The sequence below is a fragment of the Enoplosus armatus genome, chromosome 4, assembly GCF_043641665.1.
Source record: "Enoplosus armatus isolate fEnoArm2 chromosome 4, fEnoArm2.hap1, whole genome shotgun sequence".
Lineage (NCBI taxonomy): Eukaryota > Metazoa > Chordata > Actinopteri > Centrarchiformes > Enoplosidae > Enoplosus > Enoplosus armatus.
The window spans coordinates 4,043,470-4,067,286 of NC_092183.1; the positions used below are offsets into that span (position 1 = coordinate 4,043,470).

At 42.5% G+C, this 23,817-nt stretch overlaps 1 protein-coding gene across 1 annotated transcript in view; it reads left to right on the top strand.

Annotated features, from left to right (window-relative positions):
- adamts3 (ADAM metallopeptidase with thrombospondin type 1 motif, 3) overlaps positions 1-23,817 on the top strand; it is a 130,184-nt gene that overhangs the window by 45,103 nt on the left and 61,264 nt on the right. Inside the window, exons 5-6 of the mRNA XM_070904185.1 lie at positions 12,338-12,531; positions 22,331-22,414. Coding sequence (XP_070760286.1) covers positions 12,338-12,531; positions 22,331-22,414 — 278 coding nt within the window. The remainder of the gene's footprint in view (positions 1-12,337; positions 12,532-22,330; positions 22,415-23,817) is intronic.

Sequence of the window (23,817 nt, forward strand, 5' to 3'; positions counted from 1 at the left end):
TAGTTTTACATTTCATCTCGTCAGTTAGTTAGTCAATTAAGTAGTAAAACTCCACAGAATTCAATTGTAGTTAAAGTATTTTATTCATGGCAGAGGTAAAAAAATAAAAAATAAAAAAAAAGGCTCCATTCACAATCTTACATTCAACTTTTGAGTCATTTTTCAGAGTTTTAGGTTCTTACATTTCTGTGTTTTATCAGTTGTGTTGGGCAGGGAGAGACTGGAAACACTTTGTCACTTGACCTTTTCGACGATGACATTGGGTTGTTTGTTCTTTGAGAGAAAGAGAGAGAGAGAGAAAAAAAAAAACGGATGCAGGTCACCAAAATATATTGAACTCCCTGAAAGGAAATACAGTGAGCATTTCTTCCAAAAAGGCAGTTCGCGCCCCACCATGAATGAAGCCTAAGTTTCGCTGCATGTTGTAACTGACCGACCCCAACAAGGCCGACCGTTGTTTGCTTCAAGACTCTCTCTCTCTCTCTCTCTCTCTCTCTCTGCCTCTCTTAACTCACACACAAACACACTCCACACAGGCTTGATATTCTGTTCCTCAACAACTGCAGCACAACAACAGATAAGCGCGACACTTTGTGTAAACAGTACGCAGGTTTAACTTAGATGAATGGTTTAACTTGTTCGATTTCTTACCGAAGGTCGAGATGAGGAGATTGATATCACTTGAGTACAAAGCTCGAGTCAGGCCGTGGTTAGCATAGCTTAGCATAAAGACTGGAAGCAGAGGGAAACAGCTAGCCTGGCTCCGTCCAAGTTAAAAAAAAATATGCCTATCAGACACAACAAACATGTTTTATCCTGATTGTTTAACCCGTACATGAAAATAAATGAAAAAAACAACAATTTGTGATTGTGATTTTGTACAACAAGCAGGTTTTAATTCTGATGCTAATACCAGAGCAACAGAAATGATGCAGAGGCCGAGTGCTCCTTAAAGGGAAATTCTGGTATTTTTAAACCTCGGCCCTATTTTTCCAGAAATGGAAGTCTCGCTCTGAAATCTCACGAGAGGTGACTTGTTGCAGAAAGCCAACAGTGTTTCTATGGTCTATCTATGTAATGTTGTCAGGCACATTTAGTGGACGTACTTTTCACGGTCTTTCTTCTTACGTTGCAGCCATTGCAGCCAAAAAAATAGGGCCCGGGTTTAAAAATACCCCTTTAATTTCCCTTTAAGGTGCTCTTGAAGTTGAAAAAACAGGTCACAAAAAAGAAAACACTCCTCAGTCACAACACAAAGACAAAAGGTTTAATGGTTTAAAACACCGAAACAATGACAATGACCGTCGAAACAGAGACCTTTAATATGCTTTTTCTCCTCGCTCTGTCTGAGAACGTTTTCTTTTCTGTGATCTGAAGTGTTTTGAGGCAAATCAAAGTCAAGTCTCAAGTCTGTAGGTGCAAGCCTCAAGAAAAGTGTGCAATCCTTCAGGACAAAAATAAAAATAGAATTGATGGATAATTCCAGTTTATAGCGTCAAGTTGGATCTTATTTATTGTAGGTCTGGGTGTCTGTTTTATCACATATGTTTACACCAAAGTGTCATGTCAACGCTTTAGGCAGTGAAGTGTCACAGCAGTCAAGTTCAGTCAAGTCCAGGTCTCAGTTCGAAAGCTCAGGTCAATAACATATCTCAGTTTCAGTACCAATAATAAAACCACACTTTCTTCATATGTTACTAAAGCCCTTTGAGGCAAATTTGGATGAGATTTGTTAAATTGAGCCATATAAATAAAATTGTTTTGACTACTTTAATGTTATTAAAACAAAACAAACTAAAGTGCATCAGTGTAGGGCTCATGGTTATTTTCATTACTGATTAATTTTTACTAACAATTGATTAGTTATTTGGTCTCTAAAATGTCTAATAAAAATACTTAAAAATGTCCATCGTGACGCCTCCAACATTTATTCAATTTACTATCACAGAAGAGTAAGAAAACCAGCAAATAGTCACGTTTGAGAAGTCTGGGCGTCCAAACCTTTGGCTTAAAAAATGATTAATTGATCATCAGAACTGTCTGAAACCTTAAAAGATTAAAAGGTAAAAAAAAATGTGTCTTTATTTATTAAAGTCCTTAATCCTAAACTTAATGCAAGGTCAACACATACTGAATTAAAGAGAAATGACCAGCAGTGAGATTGAATCTCTCGTCGTTGCTTGTAATTATTGTTTGCAGGTTAGTTATGTTAGTCTGTCGGCAGGTGAATGTGATATACATTCATCTAGTGTGCTGACGTTACTGAAGTGTTGCTCATGGACCTGATGACCTGACCTGACCTTTGTGCCTGTGAGGGGAAACAGAGAATGACAAGCCGATGAAAGTGAAAGATTGTCTAAGCAAGCGTCACATATACAGTGAGACCGTAGCGTCACTAACTACGCTATGAGTATTAATTGGCTACGCAGCCGCTGTCACGTTCATCAAAGGGTCGCAGCAGGAATAATAAGAAATATCCACAGCCGGAAAAGTCTTGCAGACGCACTGTATGACATCTCAAAGCTGCATACTGAAATGGACTTTGGCAAAATCATTTTCCCACCTCCACAGGTAACCTTCAAGTTTGGGTCTGCTGGCTCTCCGCTGTGACCAGCGGCATCCATGAGTTCATTCCCCAGCTCTCAGCGTCCTACAGGCATTCAAAATGACTGCTTTAGAAGCTGGCACATTTGGTGTGTTTGCTCCAGTACATATATTTGATGTCAGTGAGTGTTATTTTTACCTTTTCATGTTGTCAGTTTTGCCTGCTGACCATTAGCTCCTGTGGAGGTTTTCAAACTAAAACGTGACATTTCTCCAACCAGTGAGGCACGACTACAAAGATAATGTTCCAGCAGGATAGTGGAGCAGCTCGTGATGGCTTTGACTTTGGCAACAAACTTTGAATTTGATGTTAAATCCGCCGACAGGTGGTTCGATTGAAATTTAATGAGGGAGTGAAATTTTATTTCAGTGAGGTCCCATTTGTGTTGTACTCGCGTCATAGCTTTGTGTGTGATTATATTTGCACGCTGCAGCCTCAGAGGAGAGTTTGACGTGAAGATGGTCCTGTTTGTTCTTTTTTCATCCCTGACCTATGTGAGGACAGGTTTGACTTCAGCACTCAGATTCAGATTCAAACAACTTTATTGATCCCAGGAAGTTTGCAGTCCACACACACACACACACACACACAACTCCAAAACTCACAGGCAAAGTAGTTGCATGTCGGAGGCGACTGATCAACAGTACAGTACATGGATCAATACAAGGGAACAACGAGCAACAGTAAATAAATAAATAAATAAAACATTTTGTCATAATTCATATTAACAACCGAGTTTAAAAGAACAACTACTGTTGGTGTTTAGTAGCTGGATAGCAGAAGGATTGAAGGAGTAACAGTTTGTTCACATTATTTACGCCGACCGGAGGGCATTACAGTGAATTCACTGGACACGACGTGTTCAGATTGGCTCATAATCCCTTTTGCTTTCTGGGCCACCTGTTTCTTTATTTCCCAGAGGGAGCACAAGTCTCTTTGCTGGGCTCCAATTATCTTTGAGCAGACTGCCGCAAAACCATTTAGGCTCTCCTTGTCCTTCACAGACAACCCATTAAACCAGCAAATAAATGACAAAGTTAGACGACTTTCAATGACTGATTGATAAAAAAAAAAGAAGAAGCATAAACTAGTACCACAGACATGAAAAGAGTTAGGCTTCAGTTAGGTGAATTCTTTGTTGTCCACGCTTGACAACTGACTCTGTGTTTACATCGAACTTGAGATGACAGTCGAACACTGTGTCGACAGCTTGAATGTCGTCGCCATGTTTAATGCTAGCTTTTGGTTTGTTACTATTCTGCCTGAAATCAGTAATTAACTCCTTAGTTTTTGATATGTTCAGGTCGAGACAAGCATATCTTTAAAAACTCATTTATTTCATTTGGATTTTATTGGTTTTGGGATGGGTGTTATAGTGGATGTTTTCCAGGTTGTAGGTATCTGTCCAAGTTTGGCACACATCTGGAAGACCTCACTAACCTGGTCAGCACGATAGGGCCAAAGTGCGCCCGCAGATGGCACCAGGACCAGCAGCCTTCCTTATATATAAATATAAAGGGATATATAGAGATATATATGATTCTGAGGTACAAGAGAGCCTCTAAGTGCGAGGGAGAAACGAGTTGAAAGTGTTCGGCAAATCAGAATCATCCACCCCATTTACACCGATGGATTGTTTGGTCTCATTTGCACATTGATTAATGGAGGCCATTGTTTTAATCCCTTGTCAGGCTGCCCCAAATTCACCACTGTTATATTGCATTTCTATCTTTTCCCTATACTTAATTTCAGCCTTCCTTATTTCATTAAGCACTTCTCTGGAGACAGCCTCTTTCTCCAGAGGATCGCCAGTATAATAGGCCCGTTTCTTTTCATTAATAACATATTTAAGCTCTTTTGTTACCCAAGGATTGTTATTTGGAACAACCTTTTCAGTTGGGATGATGACCGAGTGGACACAGAATGTGAAGTATGTCGAGACAGTGTCGGTTAGTTCGTTAATGTCATCGCAAGCATCGTAAACACAATGCTAATCAAGTCAAAACATGCTTAAAGAGAGGAGACGCTGTCCTTTTGACTGGACTGGACGTCTGGCTAAAATAATGACTCAAACACATCACACTTGCTGAATCAAACATATCCCCCGTTTCTCTCCGAGCTTCTCGGTTTGCTGCATCGTTGGCTAACGAATGTGTATCTTCAGTGCTGACCCTCTTATCTTTTGTCCTCTTATTGCATTAAAATATAATTCTACATTTTGTTAAAATATAAATACAAATTTGAAATGAAAATGACAGTTGTTTTCATGTGCTGCAGGTTTTCAGGGCTAGCTAACTAGCTTACCTGGCCAGCTAGTAGCTAGTATGGCTAGTTTGAGCGGCGTCGAACCAGTTTGTGATGTTTTCATTCGTTGAAGAAGTATATATATATACATATGTATATATGTATATATATATATGTATATATATTATATTTTGGGGTTGTTTGGTAGCAGAAGAACAAGCTGTGAACTCAACATTGACATACTATCACCTTTAAAAGTTTTCATGGTGAAAATGTTAGCAAACAGTTGCCTATTTACAACCAGTGGACACAGAGCAACATTAGCATTCCTTCAACATTAGCACGTGAACGTTTGAGCTATTGTTAATATAAAAAGATTGCTTAGAGCAGTTTAAGTAACATTTTGTAAACAGCTTCATACAGCGTGTTTGTCGAATATCTAACGCTGCCTTGTTTTCTTGTTTGTGTTTAATGTAAGCGCTTTTGATGGCACTAATGGTGCTTTGATCCGTATGTCGTGCGCCATATTTCTGTGTCTAATCACCAATATCAAACATCATACATGGTCTCAGTTACACATTAAAATCTCTTTTTGATTTCCGTTCCCACCATGTGGTGACAAGATGCAGCTTTCTGCACAGTTAATGTGGGTAAAAACATCTCCGACAAGCTTTTCAAGGAGCATTTCTATGGTCCTTTCAATGAAAGCCTCTGAGTTTATGTTCTTAGGCAAACCAGCCAAGACTTAGAAATCATTAGTAATGCTTTAATATAAGGCCCAGTGGGAGCAGGAGTGTTGGCTTCAATTTTATGCCTAAAACTCCCCACAAGCCTGTTAATAGTGTTTCAGAAGCTTCGGGTGGGCCACAGAGAATGCACATAGACACAAACGCACCTTTTAAAATCTCCTGCCCACTTCAGCACAGAACCACAAACCTGCGTGGCGTCTCCACCATGTGAAATGCCTCGGCCAGCATCTTTTCTCCTGTTGCGGTGCGCTGCTGGTAATTAGACTGCTGTTGTTGCTGCTGTCACCGCTCATTTTCAACTCTATTGAGGCAGAGGCAAGAAAAAGGCTAAAACAATATTGCCTCGGCCATAAAATCCAGTGTAATTATCCCAGAGTTTATGTGCCCTAGGGAGTCAAAAATTCCCTTACATGACAAGAAGTATATTGCCAGCACTAAATCAGCTGCAGCTTCAGAAGACCTTGGAGCTGGAACCACCACACCGCCATTATGATAAAGCTAGAAATTACGGTAATTTTGTTTTCTATTCAAAGTTAAGGTGGAATTTGTGGTCTTGTGCACATACTGCATAAGGCACCTGATTGCAGGCCATTGTTCACTGACCCATGCTACTCATATCCAGCTCCAAACAGAATGAAATTGTGCAGCAACAGCACAACAAACGTCATCCAGGGCTTAAGATTTGTGGCAATAATGGCTTTGGTCACACATTGCTTTCTACGCACGGACTAATAGAAGACATGCATCAGAGCATTTGGTGTTTCATATTAAGAAATATGGGAAGAAAAGAAACCCAGCACCATGTTCTGCCCTGCAAACAGCTGCCAGACGTCACTGCAATGATTGAAACAAGGGACCCAAAGTGTCCCGGTGTTAAAGCTGACCAAGCAGGCGCTAATGTCAACAGCCTTTGCTTGACTGGTGGATGGTAATGTGTTTAAGTTGGTGTGGCCAGGTTATTGACATTGTTTTCCCTCAATGTTTCTAAAAAATATATCTGGACATATTTAATGGGACAGGGAACATCTTGTCACCAAACTGTCAGGATTCTTCTGGACTGCAAAAAGCAATAAGATGGCATCACCTTGGAAATTATGAAGGGCATTTTTCTTGCCCGGTTAATTAAGAAAGCAACCAATAAATGAATCGTTAATTGTAAACCTACACTGACTTGATTACCTGATTCAGGCTCAGATCTCAAGTCAGGTCTTTTTGGTACATCCGTGCACTTTGCTGTAATTCTGAACTTAAACTGAAAATCAACAAGTCCACGCTTACTGGAATCATATGACGGCATGATGGGAGGTTATTTACAACATGGGTCAACCTTTCCCAACCTTTTTCGCACCATGGACCGTTTTTATATTGACAATATTCTTGTGGATTGGCCAATGGGGAGGGCGTTTATCGCACCTGAAATTAACTTTATTTTTTCTACCTCTTCTAAAGAAACTGACAAGCAACAGTTGGTTTTGGTTTTTATTCATGTTAGCCAGTTAGTTGCAACTGTAATCGCCGTGTAGCATCCGTGGATCGAGTAGCTAGCAGGGTTGTGACAGATTGACGACCTACTTAACTTCATCATCAGTGTCTTTTTGTTGTGGGTGCGACTTTGATTGTGTGCTTTGAAATTAATTGTTGTCATTACGTGTCATCAAATGTTTCGATGCGGCGTCTCACGTCCTGTTTCTGAACTCTCTGAGATCGCTTCCTTTGAACAGCCGCGGTCGAGGCTCTCCTGGCACCCATGATCCTTCCCTTTTTTCTGCAGTTGGTTAGATCACACTTTACGCACATTGTCAGTTATCTGTTCACATGGGAAGCCTGTGTGAGAATGGAGCACCTGCTTATGTCGCAGAATATGTAAATAGATCAGAACAAAAACTCCTTCTGCAGTAGCTGTTTGAGTGCACGGCATGTGTCTGATTGTCTGTCAAGAGTTCATGACTGAGAGATGATTCAGTGTTTTTGCAGTAACCTTTCTGACTATTGATGTAGTCTCTGTGTCTGACCTTTGAACCCTCTCCTGCGAGAGCACCATCAGCTCATCAGGCTCAAAGCGTCCTTTTGACATTAAGTCTCTTTCAGATGCTCATTCATTAAAAATCATGTCTGGTATTATAGTTTCAACTGTGGAGCTTCTTTCAAGTACGAACAGTCAGTGACATCATTTCCTCTAACAAAACAAATGCAGAGTAAGAATCCAGCTCCCTCCCTTGATCTATTTGTCCCACTTTGTTTTATCCCATACTGGTTCTGCCACATGAGACAAATTACTTTCAGCTCACAGAGTAGATTTTATGCAAATTCCCATCCCCAGTTTAAATGTGCATTTCTGTATAATTTCATACACAAGGTACTGTATGTAGGCCAGTACTGCGGCTCCACTACGTAGCAGAAACAGATAAAAGGATTACGGCCCATATTTTAATGCAAAAAATGCTGCTTATTGTTGATACCCTGGGTACTTGTATGGCATTTTTCCATAAATGACGAGGATGCATGCCTTTTCTGTCAGATGTACTAACATTTATGAGTAGAAACATACAAATGTACATCCTCAGAGGAGAAGCATCGCTCTATATGTTTATACATTTCAATCTAAACAAACAAATCCCCTTTTCGTCCTCCCAGGTTCTGCATTATACAATATGTCATAAATCTGTGTCCTTTCTCCTAATGGGGTTGCTGGAGTGTGAGTGTCTGTGAGCGGTGGAGTGTGGATATTAATGCCACACTCACAGCAGACACAGTAGATTTCCACTCCAGGCTGATGGCGAGTTGCCTGTCGCCTACCTCTGTGCCATTTTTAGCCTGCGGCGGCTCTGGCTGGCCTCGTTGCCACCTTGCCGCACAGTTGCCACGTGTGGGCAAGCGCTGGTTGGGGGCCTCTCCCATCTCCTGGGCTGCTGCTGCTGCTGCATGGTGGGGCTCCCATGGGACTGGGCTGTGGGCCGGGTGGGGCGGGGTGGAGGACTCGCCGCTGACTGAAGCACACTAGCGGTCTTAAGGAGCGCTGCTGAGGGGAAGTCCTGTGCGTTTGAAGTAAGGACCTCAGAAAGCCTGTTTACTCAGGAGGGGTGGGGGTGGGGGGGCTGGCCTGCTGCACAAGAATGCCTGTGTCATGACGGGAGCGGCGGAGAGGAGGAATGCACTCCACAATCCCAACACTGTCGGAGCCGGGCCAGGGCCGAGGTGGCAGCCATTTCTTCCTATTTATTTTAGCTCCCTCTCCACTCAATCACTGGCCCTGTCTGTGGCCCTAAGCATCCCTGGAAAAATGAAAAACGGCCTGCGTTTTTTATTTATGCAGTGAGATTTCAAACTATTTGCCGGCGCAGTATCTTCACCCAGTGTGGATGAAATTTTTATATATTTTGGCTGTGATCATATATATAGGGGGAAGTTCACAGTGCTCTGCCTCACCTTCTTCATGTACAGACATTTAGGAGATTTCAGGGGAATCATAGTTCAGTCTTTCACACTAAATCTGTTCTGGATGAGCAGGAGAATTTAGCCTTCATATTCAGTGAATTTGACCAGGTGAGAACTGTCTTTACCTTCTTCCACGAGCCCTGCACTGTGGAAGACGTCAATACCAATTCACGAGGTTCAATTGTTTATAAATAGATGCTAATATTCATCTGATTCTTCATGTGATCTGGTTTGAGGACCAGAGAAATTTAATTCCAGTGCAGAGCGCAGACACGTCCATCAGGTTTAGCTAAATTCACAGGCACTGGAACGAGATTTGTTTTGACTCGCCCCGCTGCCAGATTTTCTAGCAAGGCAGTATGAGGACTCACCAAAACGTCTTTAATACACAAGCTATGTGTGAGTCCATGTGACCTTTGTTTACCAACCCTGGTTTGTTTGTAAATGGGCTGCGTGAACCTACATGAACCCCATTTTTTTTTAGTTCAAGGCTAGCAGTGTGCTGGCAGACGACAGGCAGAGGTTTATGGACATTACCAAACAGAGGATGACCTCCCTCGCCTGCAGTTTATATTCAGTTTGAGGATCACGGGTCAAGGGTCATGTGCTGGCCTTAAACTAATTCAGAAGGACCCCAGAAGGCCACAGTCAGGGGGTCTGCAGTACAATTAATACTTACTTAATTTACTAATTTACACTAAAAATTGCAATTCTGCAAGTGGGGGCAATTTGCACCAAGCTGTGCAATACAAAACATGTACCATTGTGTGCATTAGTCAAACATTTTAGCTCTCTGCCTGTAGATGTATGACGGATTATGTCAACCTAATAACTTAATACGTATAGCTTTCACAGCTTTAGAGTGCTGATGTATATGAAGTGTTAAGGCTAAACGTCTGCGATCAAAGCAAAAGAGTGACATTTTATTCCGTTGCCTTTTCGGTGCTCTATCAGTTGATTGAGCATATTTGCAGATGGCTCTTTGCTGAGAGGTTTTGTTCGCATTTAATGAGAATTAAAAGTTAATTTAATTGTTTGACAGTCGTTAAAGGGATTACATATTCACTTGTGTGTGTGTGTGCAAAATAGAATTTTTAGAAATGATCCTTTGCTTTGCTGATGGAGACATTAACAAGATTCAAATTGCAGTATGTCTGGACATGTTTAATCAGAGTGTGATGACAGAGAAGGTCTCAGAAAACAATCTGCTCTGCCTGAAAACATTTGAGAAACATCGCATCGAGTGCGCTGAGGGTTCAGACTCTTCATTTCAATTTGAGATTATGTCAAACGAGATTAAAATGACCCAGTGGGCACAATCACAGCCTTACTGTTGGACAGCAGCTCCAGCAAAGCAAAACAGTCTCGCTGAAAGACACCCTGATGATTCATTCACGTCCTTGCCAAGATTTTCCCCCACTGAAATTTTCAACCTGCAGCTCTCCTGCTGGCTGCTTTTATGACCAACCAGGCAGCTGATACCCCGAGGAAAGGATTTCTTTCTTCCCGGTCATTGTAGCGGACTGTAAAGCAGCAAAGTCTAAAGTAAGGGGTATCTGTGGCCACTCGATCAGCTCTCAGAATAGGAGTTGTTTGCTCTCGTCAGGATTGCTGACGGGGACCAGATGAAGGATTTCATAACGGCAGTGCTCCCTGAGAGGTTTGACAGAGACGGCCTCAGCCTTCAGAGTGTAAAGCTAAGCAGTATTAGGGGGATGTTAAGTACTGGCAGGCCGTTCCATCAGAAAGAGAAGTATTAGCAATTTCATGGTCTGATTCAGCAAGTGCAGAGGGGACCGAATACTGTCAAGTCAGATAATTCACCTTCATCTTCATATCGAGGGGAGACGGGAGCTTTGAAGTCAGATCAGATTTTCCTAATATGAAACCACAGCGAATAATCTGTGAATTGTAAAGACGCCTTGGAGTAACTGTAGATTGTTGGTCTTATAGTGCTATCACTGGCAGTGAATTGCATCAGCTTTTGTTCATAAGGAAATGAGCCGTGGTTTGAACGACCTGATAGCAGTTCAGCAGCGAATGATCTGCTTTCACCGCGGCGTCGCAGACCTGTTATCCTCGCACAGCGTTAATGTTGGCTTTCAGCGCCACGAGCTCAAGAGTCTTCAAGGTTTTCAGAGTGTTTATCTGTTATTAACAGCCATCAGTGAATACGCCGTATGTCAGGAACACGTTAATTGAAATATACACTCGGTCATTTACTTCAATCAATCAGTTTATCAAGGGGCAAGAATGTGAATGCACACTACAGCGTGAAAGACAGAAATATAAAGTACTATATGAGTGGTGTGGTGCCATTCTGACAGAATGAAAAACACACTCACAATGTTACAAATGTAAGATGGACAGTTTCTGATAAAGTTCAAGGCCCTCATCATGTATAAAGAGCAGTTTAGAATAAAGAATTCTGTTTAGCAACGAAGAGTGGAATTAAATTATATGAAGTCTAAAAGAAAAAAATCAAGTCAAACACTTTCAGAGTCAAAATAAAACTGCCAGATTTTGAACTGCCAGATTGAACTGCAGTTGAACTGCCAGATTTTTGAATGGGGTTTGGCGGGACGTTCAGGGTGACAGCGACGTTCATTAATATAGTAAACAAGCCAAGTTGACTCTAGATATCAAACAAAAGCCAGAGGTTAGATCGTATTAAGTTGCTGTGAGCTGCAAATTCAGATGCAGAAGTAGCAGCTGCACACTGACAAAAAAAAAAAAACGACTGCTCAACTTGAAGAGTCTCAGTCGACTGAGGGGTCTGATGATTCGAATCTTCGACTGGGGGCAGCCCTAATATTTTCACTATCGAATCATTTGTCAGTTATTTTTTGAAATAATTGATAAATTGTGTAGTCAGAAAATAAAATTTCAGAAAATAGTGAAAAAATAGTGTCATCTCCAGTCCACAACAGTCGACGATATTTAAATGATATAAAACAGAGAAACGTAGGAAATCCGCTCATTTGAGAACCAGAAAGTGAACCTTGATAAACCAACAATCGACGATTGTTGTCCTCTGTCACATACTGTGACGCCTGGTATCTGAAACATTTATACAATCTGAAGAAGACCTTAAGACCTGCAGCTGCAGGACACAATCATTGGTACTGATTCAACCCTCTGACAGCTTCAGTACAGAATGATTAAATGCATTTGTTGTTATTTTGAGACTAAAATAAAATAGTTGCATTGTGCAGCTTGTGCAGATCATGAATTAATTATTGATTAATTATTACACGTCGTCCATGTTAACACTTCCATCTCCCCCGTCTTGATCCCTGTGCAGAACCGGAGCTGGACGTGCCCGGGGCTCTCGACTCTGTGGCCAGGCAGGTCAATGAGACCGTCCGCCGCCGTCGGCGCCGCGATGCCGGAGAGGATGACTACAACATTGAAATCCTGCTGGGAGTCGACGACTCGGTGGTTCGATTTCACGGCAAGGAGCACGTGCAGAATTACCTCCTCACTCTCATGAATATCGTAAGTCGCTGCCGCTTGTTTGAATCGTGAATGCACTTTGAGTCCGAGTGTATGCATTGATCCTCTTGCTGGACAGAAGTTAACAGGGATGTTTGTAGGCATGTTAGACTGTATTGATACCAATGGCAGGACCAATACTGTGGGAATCCAGATATAGAGAGAATCCTCACACCACTTCTTGTCTGGCATCTGTAAAGTAAAGCGATGCGACTCCTCCTCGTGTTCCTGAGGATCACTATCCAAGATAAATGAGTGGCTGTTTAGTTAGAATACAAACAAATACAGCTTACATCATCAGAACTTAGTTTCCTCCATAATCACGGTACTTTTTCTGCTGTCTAAGAAATCTACTTCCTTTGCAACCCTGTTCCTAGTGGCAGCTGTATTCAGTCAACAAGCTCTGATAAACATGCTGAACGCTACCTGCCCTGCACCAACCAGCAGGCAGACACAGTTAGTGAGTAGTCGGTGAAAGAAGGGGAACATCTAGCAGCTAAAAAGGGCCGATGTTATTCTCAGGAACTGACAGACTCAATATTGGACTTCAATTCACTCAGGTAGAAAGAAAACTTCAAATGCTCGTGTTGCGCTGTGTTCGTGTCCAAAAGAATCAATAAATCCATCTTTATAAAGATGTAAAGGAGGCAGCGGTAACTACTTATTGGTCAGGTTCAGGTTACTTTACTTGTACCCGTTTTACAGTAGACAAAGCATCTTGACGCACATTTTACAAACAGCACGGACAAACGTGATAGAAGTACTCGAGGCTTCAGTAATCAGGGCTTAAAAAGAGAAAAATAACAATAAAAAGACTAAAATGAATAACCACTGGCAGTGGTGCTACACCTTGTTCATCTGAGTGATGGCTGTTGGAGCTCTTCGCTATTTTGATTCCACTTTGAGACCATAAACCTCCCGTCCAGAAGGAAGGAGGAGCTGAAATTCACCGTGCAAAGGGTGGGAGGCGCCCTTTTAAAATGGAGCTGGTGCTCACAGGGACTCCGGGTTAAGCTGTGACTCACCAGTCAGCCTACTTGGTTTAAAGTCATCAACATAAAACAGAAGCTGCGTGTCGTTTGAGTTGAGCCGGTGTTTGTAAGCACTGCGGAGGAGGTTACACTCCCCTCTAATCTGCCAGAACAATCACATACTGTTTGTGTTCCCGGTCATGATTTGAATATACGAGCCGTCGGCTTCAACAGCAGCGTCTCTCCTGTGAGCCCTCTGCTGCTGTCCGGTGTCATAGCGGCAGATCTGGGATGATCACAGACTCTCGCACAGCTGTTGCGAATGCATCTGTGGATTTATGCTGATGTCCACACCAGGATGCCAATGCTGCCCTCTCTTGCAATGATTAACTCCAAACACAAAGGAGTGTGTGCCCATTAAATCCCAAAGAGGGATTATCGTCCCTTCTGTGTGCATACCTTCTGTGTACATCTGTTTTTGGGTGTAGTTGCCCCTCAGCGGGGTCATTTAATCAAGATGCTCTTCATTGGCATTTGACAATTGATTCAGACAGTCATTTGCCTCGGGAGGCAGATTAGAGTTGTAGTGTTTACTCACCACAGATGCCACAGGAAAGCCTCACTAGTGGTGGAAGAAATTGGCCATATGTGGCACCATTTGCCGGCTGCAAGGCGAGATGTTCCTTTAATGAGGTATTTTGATGCAGATGGAGAAGCATGCAGAATACTTTCGTCCCACTGTTTTTCTGAGAGTGTGCTTCACCGTGGAAGCTGCTGTTCCTCAGCATCAAAGTCTCCTCGAGGGACTGGGAATGGCGTGACGATGATGCATACGCTTACATTCTGATATACCGTTGATGACATTTAGCGGGGGGGGGGGGGCTTGATGAAAGCAGCGAGCCGACGCAATCAAAGAAACGAAGCTAATCGTTGACAAGAAGGTTGTGGTTTCAGATCGGAGGACGCTCCCGTTAGTCATTGTCATTGATTTTATCAGGGTGATATCGAGTGTGTCACAGACTGGCTGTGTTCCTGATGAGCATCGTCCCAGAAATACATGAACTCTTTTAAACTCTTTTCAGCCAGCACTGTAAAAGATAATCCTTTCAAATGCATATATTCAGAAGCTGCGATTACATAATTGTGTTTACACTCTTTCTCCACAGTCCTTTACCTTCTGTCTGTGTTGTGTTCTTGTTTTGTCTGAGGATGTGGGGAAACACAGGACTGTTTCAACTCTCTAAAAGCCGAAGAAGAATTACTTTATTGATCCGTTTTGGGACATTACATTTTTTCACTCTCATTTTTGACAATTTTACACACATAGGCCCGAAACACACACATGCACCCACACAGCACCATAGACATGCAACCATAGACTGTATAACAGAAGTGGGCGTAGCCACCGTGATGTCACCCGTTGGTTTGTGGACTACCGTTTTGAAGCTTCGAGTTTGGCATTTTAGCCGTCGCCATCTTGGTTTTTTGGAACCAAAAGTGACCATATTTGAACGAGAGGGTGGTGCTGGGGATCTGAGAACCCAAGGACACTATGCACGCCTGCCTTTACCTGCGACCTGACTGCACCTGGCTCCTGGCTACGATGTGCGTAGTAGCCACTAGCAAAGTTAGCTTGTAAATGTACTCACCGGAAAACATGAACAGCCGATTCCTAGAGTGTCTTTTAGTACGACCGAACGCCGTTATCCTGATTGACTGGTCGCCGTGGTAGCAGCCTGTCAATCACAAGGTAGCCACGCCCTAAAGGATACCCTGCTTTATCGTCTATTTTACTCTAAATGGGACCATAATTTACAAAATGAACATCATGCTGTATTGAAGAAGACTTGAAACTAGCGATTGAGACCATGAACTCATTCGGAAAATGTTTACTGAAGTAACAAAACAAATGAGAAGTAGGGTCATTTTCTCATAGACTTCTATACAATCAGACTTCTCTTTGCAACCAGTGGAGTCGCCCCCTGCTGGCCGTTAGAAAGAATGCAGATTTAAGGCACTTCAGCGTTGGCTTCACTTTTCAGACCCGGAGGTTAGTGCTTGCCAACAACTGGGGGAGCGATATTAGAGTGACGGGGCTGCCATGTAGCTGCGCCCCTCGAGCAGTCGGTTGTTTGGTGCCCAAGGTGCTCAAGGGCACCTCGGCAGTGTCCAGGAGGTGAACTGGCACCTCTCCAGTTACCAGCCCCCACTCCATGCTGTGGTCTGTGCTGGATTGTGTTTTTGAAATGAATTTTAATTGAAAGCTGAAGTGAAATGAAAGAAATGGTAAAAGTAAAAATAATGAAACTTCTCATGGTAAATCAAAGTTACGAGATGGTTAGATATAGTTCTCTTAATATTGACTTGGTAGCCCCCCTTTCGTGTCCGGCTGGGGATCTCGGTTGCCCGTCGTTCCTCATCTCTCTCTTTCTCCCCTCGTTTCCTGTCAGCTCTCTACTTTCACTATCCAATAAAACTTTTAACTTTAACTCCTCCTAACTGACCTTTTGGCTAAATTCACTCGCCACTCTTTTATTTCCGTTTGTCCACAAGAGATTTAGCAGAGGCAGGAGAGACCCAGAGAGAAATGTGATGCCATATGTTAAATCCAACCAGGCGTCTCTCTCGCTCTGTTCCACTTTGTTGCTATGGCCGACAGTGATGATATTATGGGATTATTCATGGTGTTTTCCAGTGGAGGACTGGACACTGGAGGAAGCTTGGGCTCTGGCCTCACAACACTGATTACTATGATTGACAACAGTGTCTGGTTCCAGCCTGCCATGTCTGTTTATCTGGACCTCCACCTCTCTCTCTCTCTGGCTCTATCCCTGTCTCTCTCGCCCTCTCTGGTTCTCTCACTCTTCCTCATACAATCAGACCTGCAGACAGTCTGTTCTCTCCTCACCTCTTCGTCCGTCCTCCCTCCTCTTCCTCTCTTCTGCATGTGTGCAGCAGCTTTTTATTCAAAGCGCTTTACAATTAGCTTCAGCCATCCCCACTCAGCGAGCTAGCAGGCAAGGTGCCCTCCTGACCGGCAGCAATTTGTGGTTCGGTGTCTTGCTCAAAGATACATGAGGACCACCAACCCTGTGATTAGTGGATGACCCGCCCTCCCTTCTCTCTCCCTCCTTTCCTCTCCCCTTCTAGTCTCCCTTCTTTCCTGTCGTCTAGCCTTGTCTCGTCTCCTTTCCTCTCCCCTCCTCTCCTCTGCTCCCGTCTCCTTTCCACTTCTTTCCCTCTCTCCTCTTCTTCTCTCTTCTAGTTCTCATTTTCTCTCCTCTTCTTCTCCCTTCTGTCCTTCTATCATCCCTTCTCTCCTTTCCTTTTCTCTCCTATCCGTTCCTCCCTCCTCTCCTCTTATCTTTTATCCTCTTTGCCTCTTATCTCCTATGTTTCCCTTCTCTCCTCCTTTTTGTTTTTTCTTCTCCTCTCCTTTTCTCTCATCGTTCCTCTCTCTTCGTCCTTTCTTCTCACCCTCCTCACTCTTTCTCCTTTTTCCTCCCATCCTCTCCTCTCCCCTCTCCTGTAAATCTTCTCTTCTCCTCTCATCTTCTTTGATTTCTCCTGCTCATCAAGACGGAGCCTCCTCTTCTCTTCCTCACCGTCCTCCAGACAAACTATAACTGATTGGAACATTTAATGAGCTTGTATGTACATTACTGCATGTGTGTTTGTGTGTTCAGCAGTGACGCTACTGTCAACAATTTGAATTTGATCAACAACACTTTAGTTTTTAGGGGAACTCTTGCAGACACACACTGCATTAATATGTTTATTGCTGCTCCAGCTTTACATTTGGTCCCTGATCTGCTGCAGTAAATAAGATAAGGCTTAAGTCTCATCTTTTATTGTCACATCCTTTGTCATTTATTGAGACTCCATCAGCGAGCAGACTTACCACCACAGTCAGAGAGAGACAGTCGAGCAACTCTGCTTTCTTTTGGGACAAATTGTCTTCATTGAATCAGCGATCCGAGCGCCCATCGCAGGGACTGTCCTCTGTATTTTCTCTCTTCTGTTTGATTTGTGGATGTTTTTGTCCGTCTGCATCTCTGTCTCATAACATGCATGGCTGCTCTGTGCGTTCAGCTGTACTCTGCAATCCAATTTAGTAAAATGCATGCTTCATTCAGTCCTGTGATGTTCACAAATTATGCAAAATTAGTGCTATGAGGTCAAACACTCTCTATCAAACTTTTGAGAATATGTCTGTATGTAATTTGGATTTCATAAACGTCTTTTTGATTATATTTTAACAAACCTAGATTTTTGTCACCTTTTTTTGGGCATACTATGTTTGCCTGTCTGAGTGTTACAGTGAAGGGGATTTGTGCCTCAAAGGGCTCACACGTTTACTATTTTTGGATCTTTTCATCACTGGAGTTTTGAATCATCATTGTGCCTGCTGCTGCTGCTGGTGGATCTGTGTCAGTCTTTGGTGTACACATAAAAGACAAACATGGGAATGAAATTGCTTCCCCTGGTGGCATCAGTTTTTCCTCTCAGGCTGTTAAAGATCAATAACAGCTTTATATTTGGTTCACATTGCTCCTGAAAGTGTCGGACGGAAGCTATTACACACTCATTCGCCACAAAGGGATGCAATGAATAGTTATGTCCTGCGCAATCTGCTGTCTCCAGAAATTACACCTCTAACATCCAAGACAATAGAGGCAGTGAAGAGTTTTTGTCAATATGATTTTGTATTTCTGCAATCAGCATCAGAAGATACATGTCTGAGTATAATTGTGTGAGATTATCCAAACCAAACTCCACTGGATATACAGCCGTTAAAAGGAAATAAAAAAGAAATTAAATAAAGAAACCACTCATGACATCAAGAGAAGCTGGAAGCAGAAGTTCCACATTATGAGTTTCACTAATGATCCTCTAAACGGGACACAAAGTACTGCATGACTTTTATGGACCTCTGTTGGTTACATACAGGTACTGCAACAACATTTCCATTTCAGTATATACTGTTAGTTACCAGTTTATAAGGCGTACCTGTGCCATTTAGTTCAACCCAATACAACAGCTATGTTTTAGAGACGTGTTTATTCTACTCTCATACTGCATTTAAAGGTGTTCCTCAATGTTGTTGACTGTAACGGACTCCAGTACAACACCACGTCTCACTACAGGCTCATGTATTACTATCGATCAACACCTCTTCCATGACACAGTGCCACCATGAACCAAAGGTAGGATTTATTGCACAGTTGTCGTACTGCGTTGCGTTATCATCTTGTAGAAAGTGCAGGAGAAAGTGTTGCGTGCTTGCTGCCGTAGACCACGGCAGGTAAACAGACTGAGGTGGTGGTCACTGCTAGAACGAGCTTATGCAATATGTCCTTTGCCATAAAATTGGAAGCATACTGTTGTCTGTGTCTAAAATATCATTGACTGTTGTAGCACTAAGGTTTCCTTTAAGTGGAAGTCAGAGCAAAACATGACGCCATGAAAAACAGACTAAAAGGACACAAAAGCATGTGGACAGGGGTGTCCATATACTTTGGGCCACATCACATATGCATGAAGACTATGATGCATTACTATTTGAAAGTCTGATTTTTTAAAAATGTCTTTGGCTCAAAATCTTTAAGGGGAACTGGACCGATTTTACATATTGAAGTCTGATAAATTTCCTCAACTTGAATGAAAAAATTGAAAAGATCTCAGCTTGTAGTGAAGCTAGCAGCTACATTAGCAAACTGTTGGCAGTTAGCGTCGTATTGTGGGTAGTGTAGGTGACAGGTTTTGAAAAGGAAGAAGAATTCATGAATTCATTCATTTTTTAGATGTTGTTTTGATAGTTTTACCAGCATCTATGTGACTGCTGTGCACCTCATGGGCAGAAAAGACAGCAGGAGACAAACCTCGATGCTGCCAGCTCGGCTGTGATGAAACACTGAATTGTAATTGAAAAGTGTAATTGAATTTTATATCATTAGTGGCCATATGATACACGGATGGCTCTATGTGAGGGAGATCCTGCTCCGTGTGCACTGTTGCATTAATGTCTTATTAACGCGTTAATAAACTCAGATTAACCAGAAAATGAATGCATCAGTTTAGACAGCTTAATACAAAAGTTCCAACATGAGGGATCAACAGAAAAGCACTGACATTCTTGAACAGATTACACACAAGAAAGTAAGTTTCGAGAAGGACAGCTGAAGAAGCAATTAACTTACTGGTATTGATCGGAGACCACCCGCTTCCCTCTGAAGAGATGTATTGTGGTCATTTTGAGCTACAGACTAGTGAACGTGAGCTGGATGAATAAAATGTGAGGCTGAGCAGAGGAAGGGAGTCCTACTGTAAACGTGTGGAGGAAGCTGTTATGTTAGTTATGACCAACCGTCGAAAGCGAGCAGGTCAGTGTGTGGGAGAAAGATAACATATGGTTGTAACTTCAGCTCGCCCTGAAGGAGAAGCCGACGGCGATGAGATGTGAGTTCACAAGCAGCCTTTATCTGTATTTTTAAATTTTTTTTTCAAAATAAAGCGCCCATCTGTGGCGCGGGTCACGTTCAGCCAGATTGTTGCCTCATATAGTCCAAAGCGGTGAGCGATGGAATCAGCTGGACCCCCAGTTTTGGAGTTCCTGCACCTCAAAAAGTCTCTAAGGAGAAAACGATGCCCTGAGGACAACCAGCATGTGATTATATGCTGCTAGAATATTTTTTTTCCACCTCCTCTACCCTGTGTGGAGAACACTGACATATTGTGCAATGAGGCGCATAAGCTCAGTGAGAAATCACTGGCCCAAAGAAAATGAGACCCACCGTGACGCTGCCTGTCGCTTCAGTCCAAATGTGCTCCTGGTTGCTAACGAGGTCTTCTCATATACATATATGTCAGAGAGCCGGACAAGATGTTGATTTGTTCACTGATTCGATCGGTACTTACTGTACGCTCAATCAGTTTGTGGCAAAACAACAGACAGTGATGTGCGACCATCCACGCGTCACACTGAGCCTTTTAAAGATCAGCTGTCAATACGATGCATGTTGTCCTTGTTTGCGGTTGTCATGTGATGCAGGCATGACATCTCTGCAAAATGTAGAATATAATATGAAACTCTCTCTCTCTATATATATATATATACATATATATATGTTATAGGGTCAAACACCTAAATTAAATCAAAACTCGCCTGCACGGTCTGGCAGGTAAAAAGTTTGGTTTTATAAATCCAGTAATTCTCCTGTGTCTCCAAACGAGGGTGGAGTGCTGCTCATCTGATGCTTTATTACTGATAGATGAGAAGATCAATACCACTCTCATGTATGTGCATTACGTGTGGAGTTGCAGCTGGGAGGCGATTAGCCTAGCTTAGCATCAAGCTGTGTCCAAAGTTCAAAAGTACGTCTACCAGTAACTCCAAAGCTCACTAACTGACATTGTTGTATTCCGTTTGTTTAATCTGAACACAAACAGACATTTATAAAGACAATTTGTGGTTTTTGTGGGGGAGTTACATGCTATAGTATCGACCTTCTCAACTTAACATATTTCCAAAAACTATTCCTTCAACATTCTCCGGATCTATTCAAGTCTTCAGTTACTAATAACTAATCGATCATATATTTCGAGTCGATCATATTTTTTTGCTCCTCTAGAAATGTGTTACAGTGTCTAATGCACAAGTTTCAAAATATAATTACAATTATTCAGACCAATAATAAACAGAATTATTGCAGGCGTACATGGTGGCCTTGTTAAGGGGGGGGGGGGGTTTGTTCCCCCAGCAGAATCCTCATTGCTTGTAGGCTAATACATGGGATATTGGCTGGTATGGCATTCATACCAAGGTCAAGTGTCTCAGGAAGAAGAGACAGGCTTATATACTCATTGTAACAGGCAGGTAAATGAACAGGCACATGGAGGCAAATCCATCAGTGTATTTAATATGTCTCAGATAGCTACAGACACAGTGAGTAACTCTGATCCCTGAAGGGGAAATTTGATCCCTGTGGCTGATTAGGAAACACATACACACAACAGGCCCGTGGAAGATAATAGTGTTGCGAAAACGAAGTGTAAAACAGTGTGTTGACTGCTAAGAAGTGTGGGGGGGGGGCACAGCTTTCCCTCAGGGTTTATCCGATGAGAAGCGTTAGCCAGCCTACCTGTAGAGAGTCCTTCTCCGGACAGGCTCACTGGCTCATCCAGCTCTCTTCACATTACTTTAAGGCGGCAGGGAGCTTTAACTGCCTGAATACTAAACCCGCTCCTTTCTTGCTGTTTCTGCTCCTCTATGCATCTGTTTTACTCTGCAGTCTCTTATCATTGTAAAGACAATTATCTGTTCCACTTTTATTTATATATCCCAATATCACAAATTTGCCTCAGGGGGCTTTACAGTCTGTACATCATATGACACCCTCTGTCTGTGGACCCTCGATTCAGATGAGGAGGAAAAGAGCTTCTTTTTCCTCAAAACGTACGACTGCACAGACTGCAAGCACTGTTATTTAGATGCTGATTTGGACTTATTTTTCTGGTATGGCAACCATGTCCTGCGGGGAACAAAACATGATGATAGGACGCCTCCTCCTCGTCGCTGCATTCGCTGGCTCTCCCGTAAAACCACAAAATAGTGGTTGCACAGGGCTGTGATTACAGTCATTCATGGAGTGATTTGAAAAGAATAGTTTGTTTCTCTCGCTCTCTTCCTCTGATGAGCGGAAAGTGAAGCCCAGAATTAACTAAGATAGGGGGTGTAACGTGTCAGTGACACAGATGCCTTAAAAGAAGTGCCGTTTGAGTGAGTAGTTGAAAATCCTCAAGATTGATAACGTCTTTCCTCTGCTGCTCAGGTGAACGAGATTTACCACGACGAGTCGCTGGGGGTCCACATCAACGTGGTCCTGGTGAGGATGATCATGCTGGGGTATGCCAAGGTGAGTTTCACAGTCCATTTCTGTTGATTTTCCTTGTTTTTGAAATGCAGATGAATTGCAGAAAATGAACTCTGCTCAGTCAGGAGAGCATTTCCCCCTCTAGAGTGCAATATGATGGGTGTGTGGGAGAAGACTACTGTAGCTAAGAGACAGGAAAATGTTCTACGCACTGACTTTGAACACATCACAAAGAAACTGATGTCTCTGTTGTGGAACGGTCTATATAACAGGGCTGCAACTAGGGATTATTTTCATTATCAATTAATCTATGAATCATTTAAACCGTCAAAAAAACTGAAAAATCTCCCCGAGCCAAAGGTCTTCTGCCCTCACTATGCATGTAGGTGCACAGTCGCTTTATGGAGCCACCAAACATCATTCAAATAAAAGTCAAATTAAAATCTCTCAGTGGAAGCAGTTGTTGGAAGTGCAGTATTGAATAAAACACAATGAATAAACAAACAAAAAGAAGATGCAATACAATAAACAAAGAGTTGGATAAAAGAAGACTTTAATGACACTGAAATGCCAGGAAGTATCTCCAGTGATGGAACAATATAGCTCCCATAGGAAGTGTAACACGGTAACTAATCTAATAAACATATGCACAATACTCAAGTAAAAAGAGGAGAATATTTAACAATAAATTAACCGTCAACTAGAATGTAGTATCAGCGACACGTTAGCCTCAGACAGCGAGTGTAATAGCTTGCCCTGTTAGCACTAAACTGGTCTCAGAAAAACTAATTTAATAGCAGAAATCTTAAAAAAAAAAGAAAAAGAAAGGAGATAATGGTCCAACGACGGCAGTAACGGACGGATAAAAGCTGGTCAATATTTACTCGGTCACAGATCTGACAGTTACAATGTCAGTTAAAGTACAACCACTTGAGCCCAGAGAGCCGAACTCTATCTGCACAAAAATCACCCAAAGCACTGGTCCAAATGTTCCACAAGCTCTGGCAAAACGATGGCATGAATAAAACATTTACACCATGGGTAACATGTTGGAGGTGTTGCTGCGGTGGGGCAGCACAAATGCTCCCATCCCCCCCAAACCAAAGGCTCTGACTCAGAGGTGAAGCATCAACCCACCATCACTGGCTGTACCAGCACACAAAGAGAAACACAACACTGCCTCTATTAACAATCTGCTGTCCTTCATGTGCAGAATCTCAATAATACCAATTCTAAGACACAGCGTTCAGTGCAAACATGTCATAATGTTTTTAGCTCTTTGATCTCATGCTGTTATTTCAATTTGAAATATGTGTGTAAATGGGAGAGAAAAGTGGTCAACCTCTCGGAGCTTGCTAGTGACACGTCTGTAGCCATTAATAATGGAGCAGAGATGCTAAATAGGGAAGAAAATGTATGCAGAGTGCAGGGGGTCAGCCGCCCCC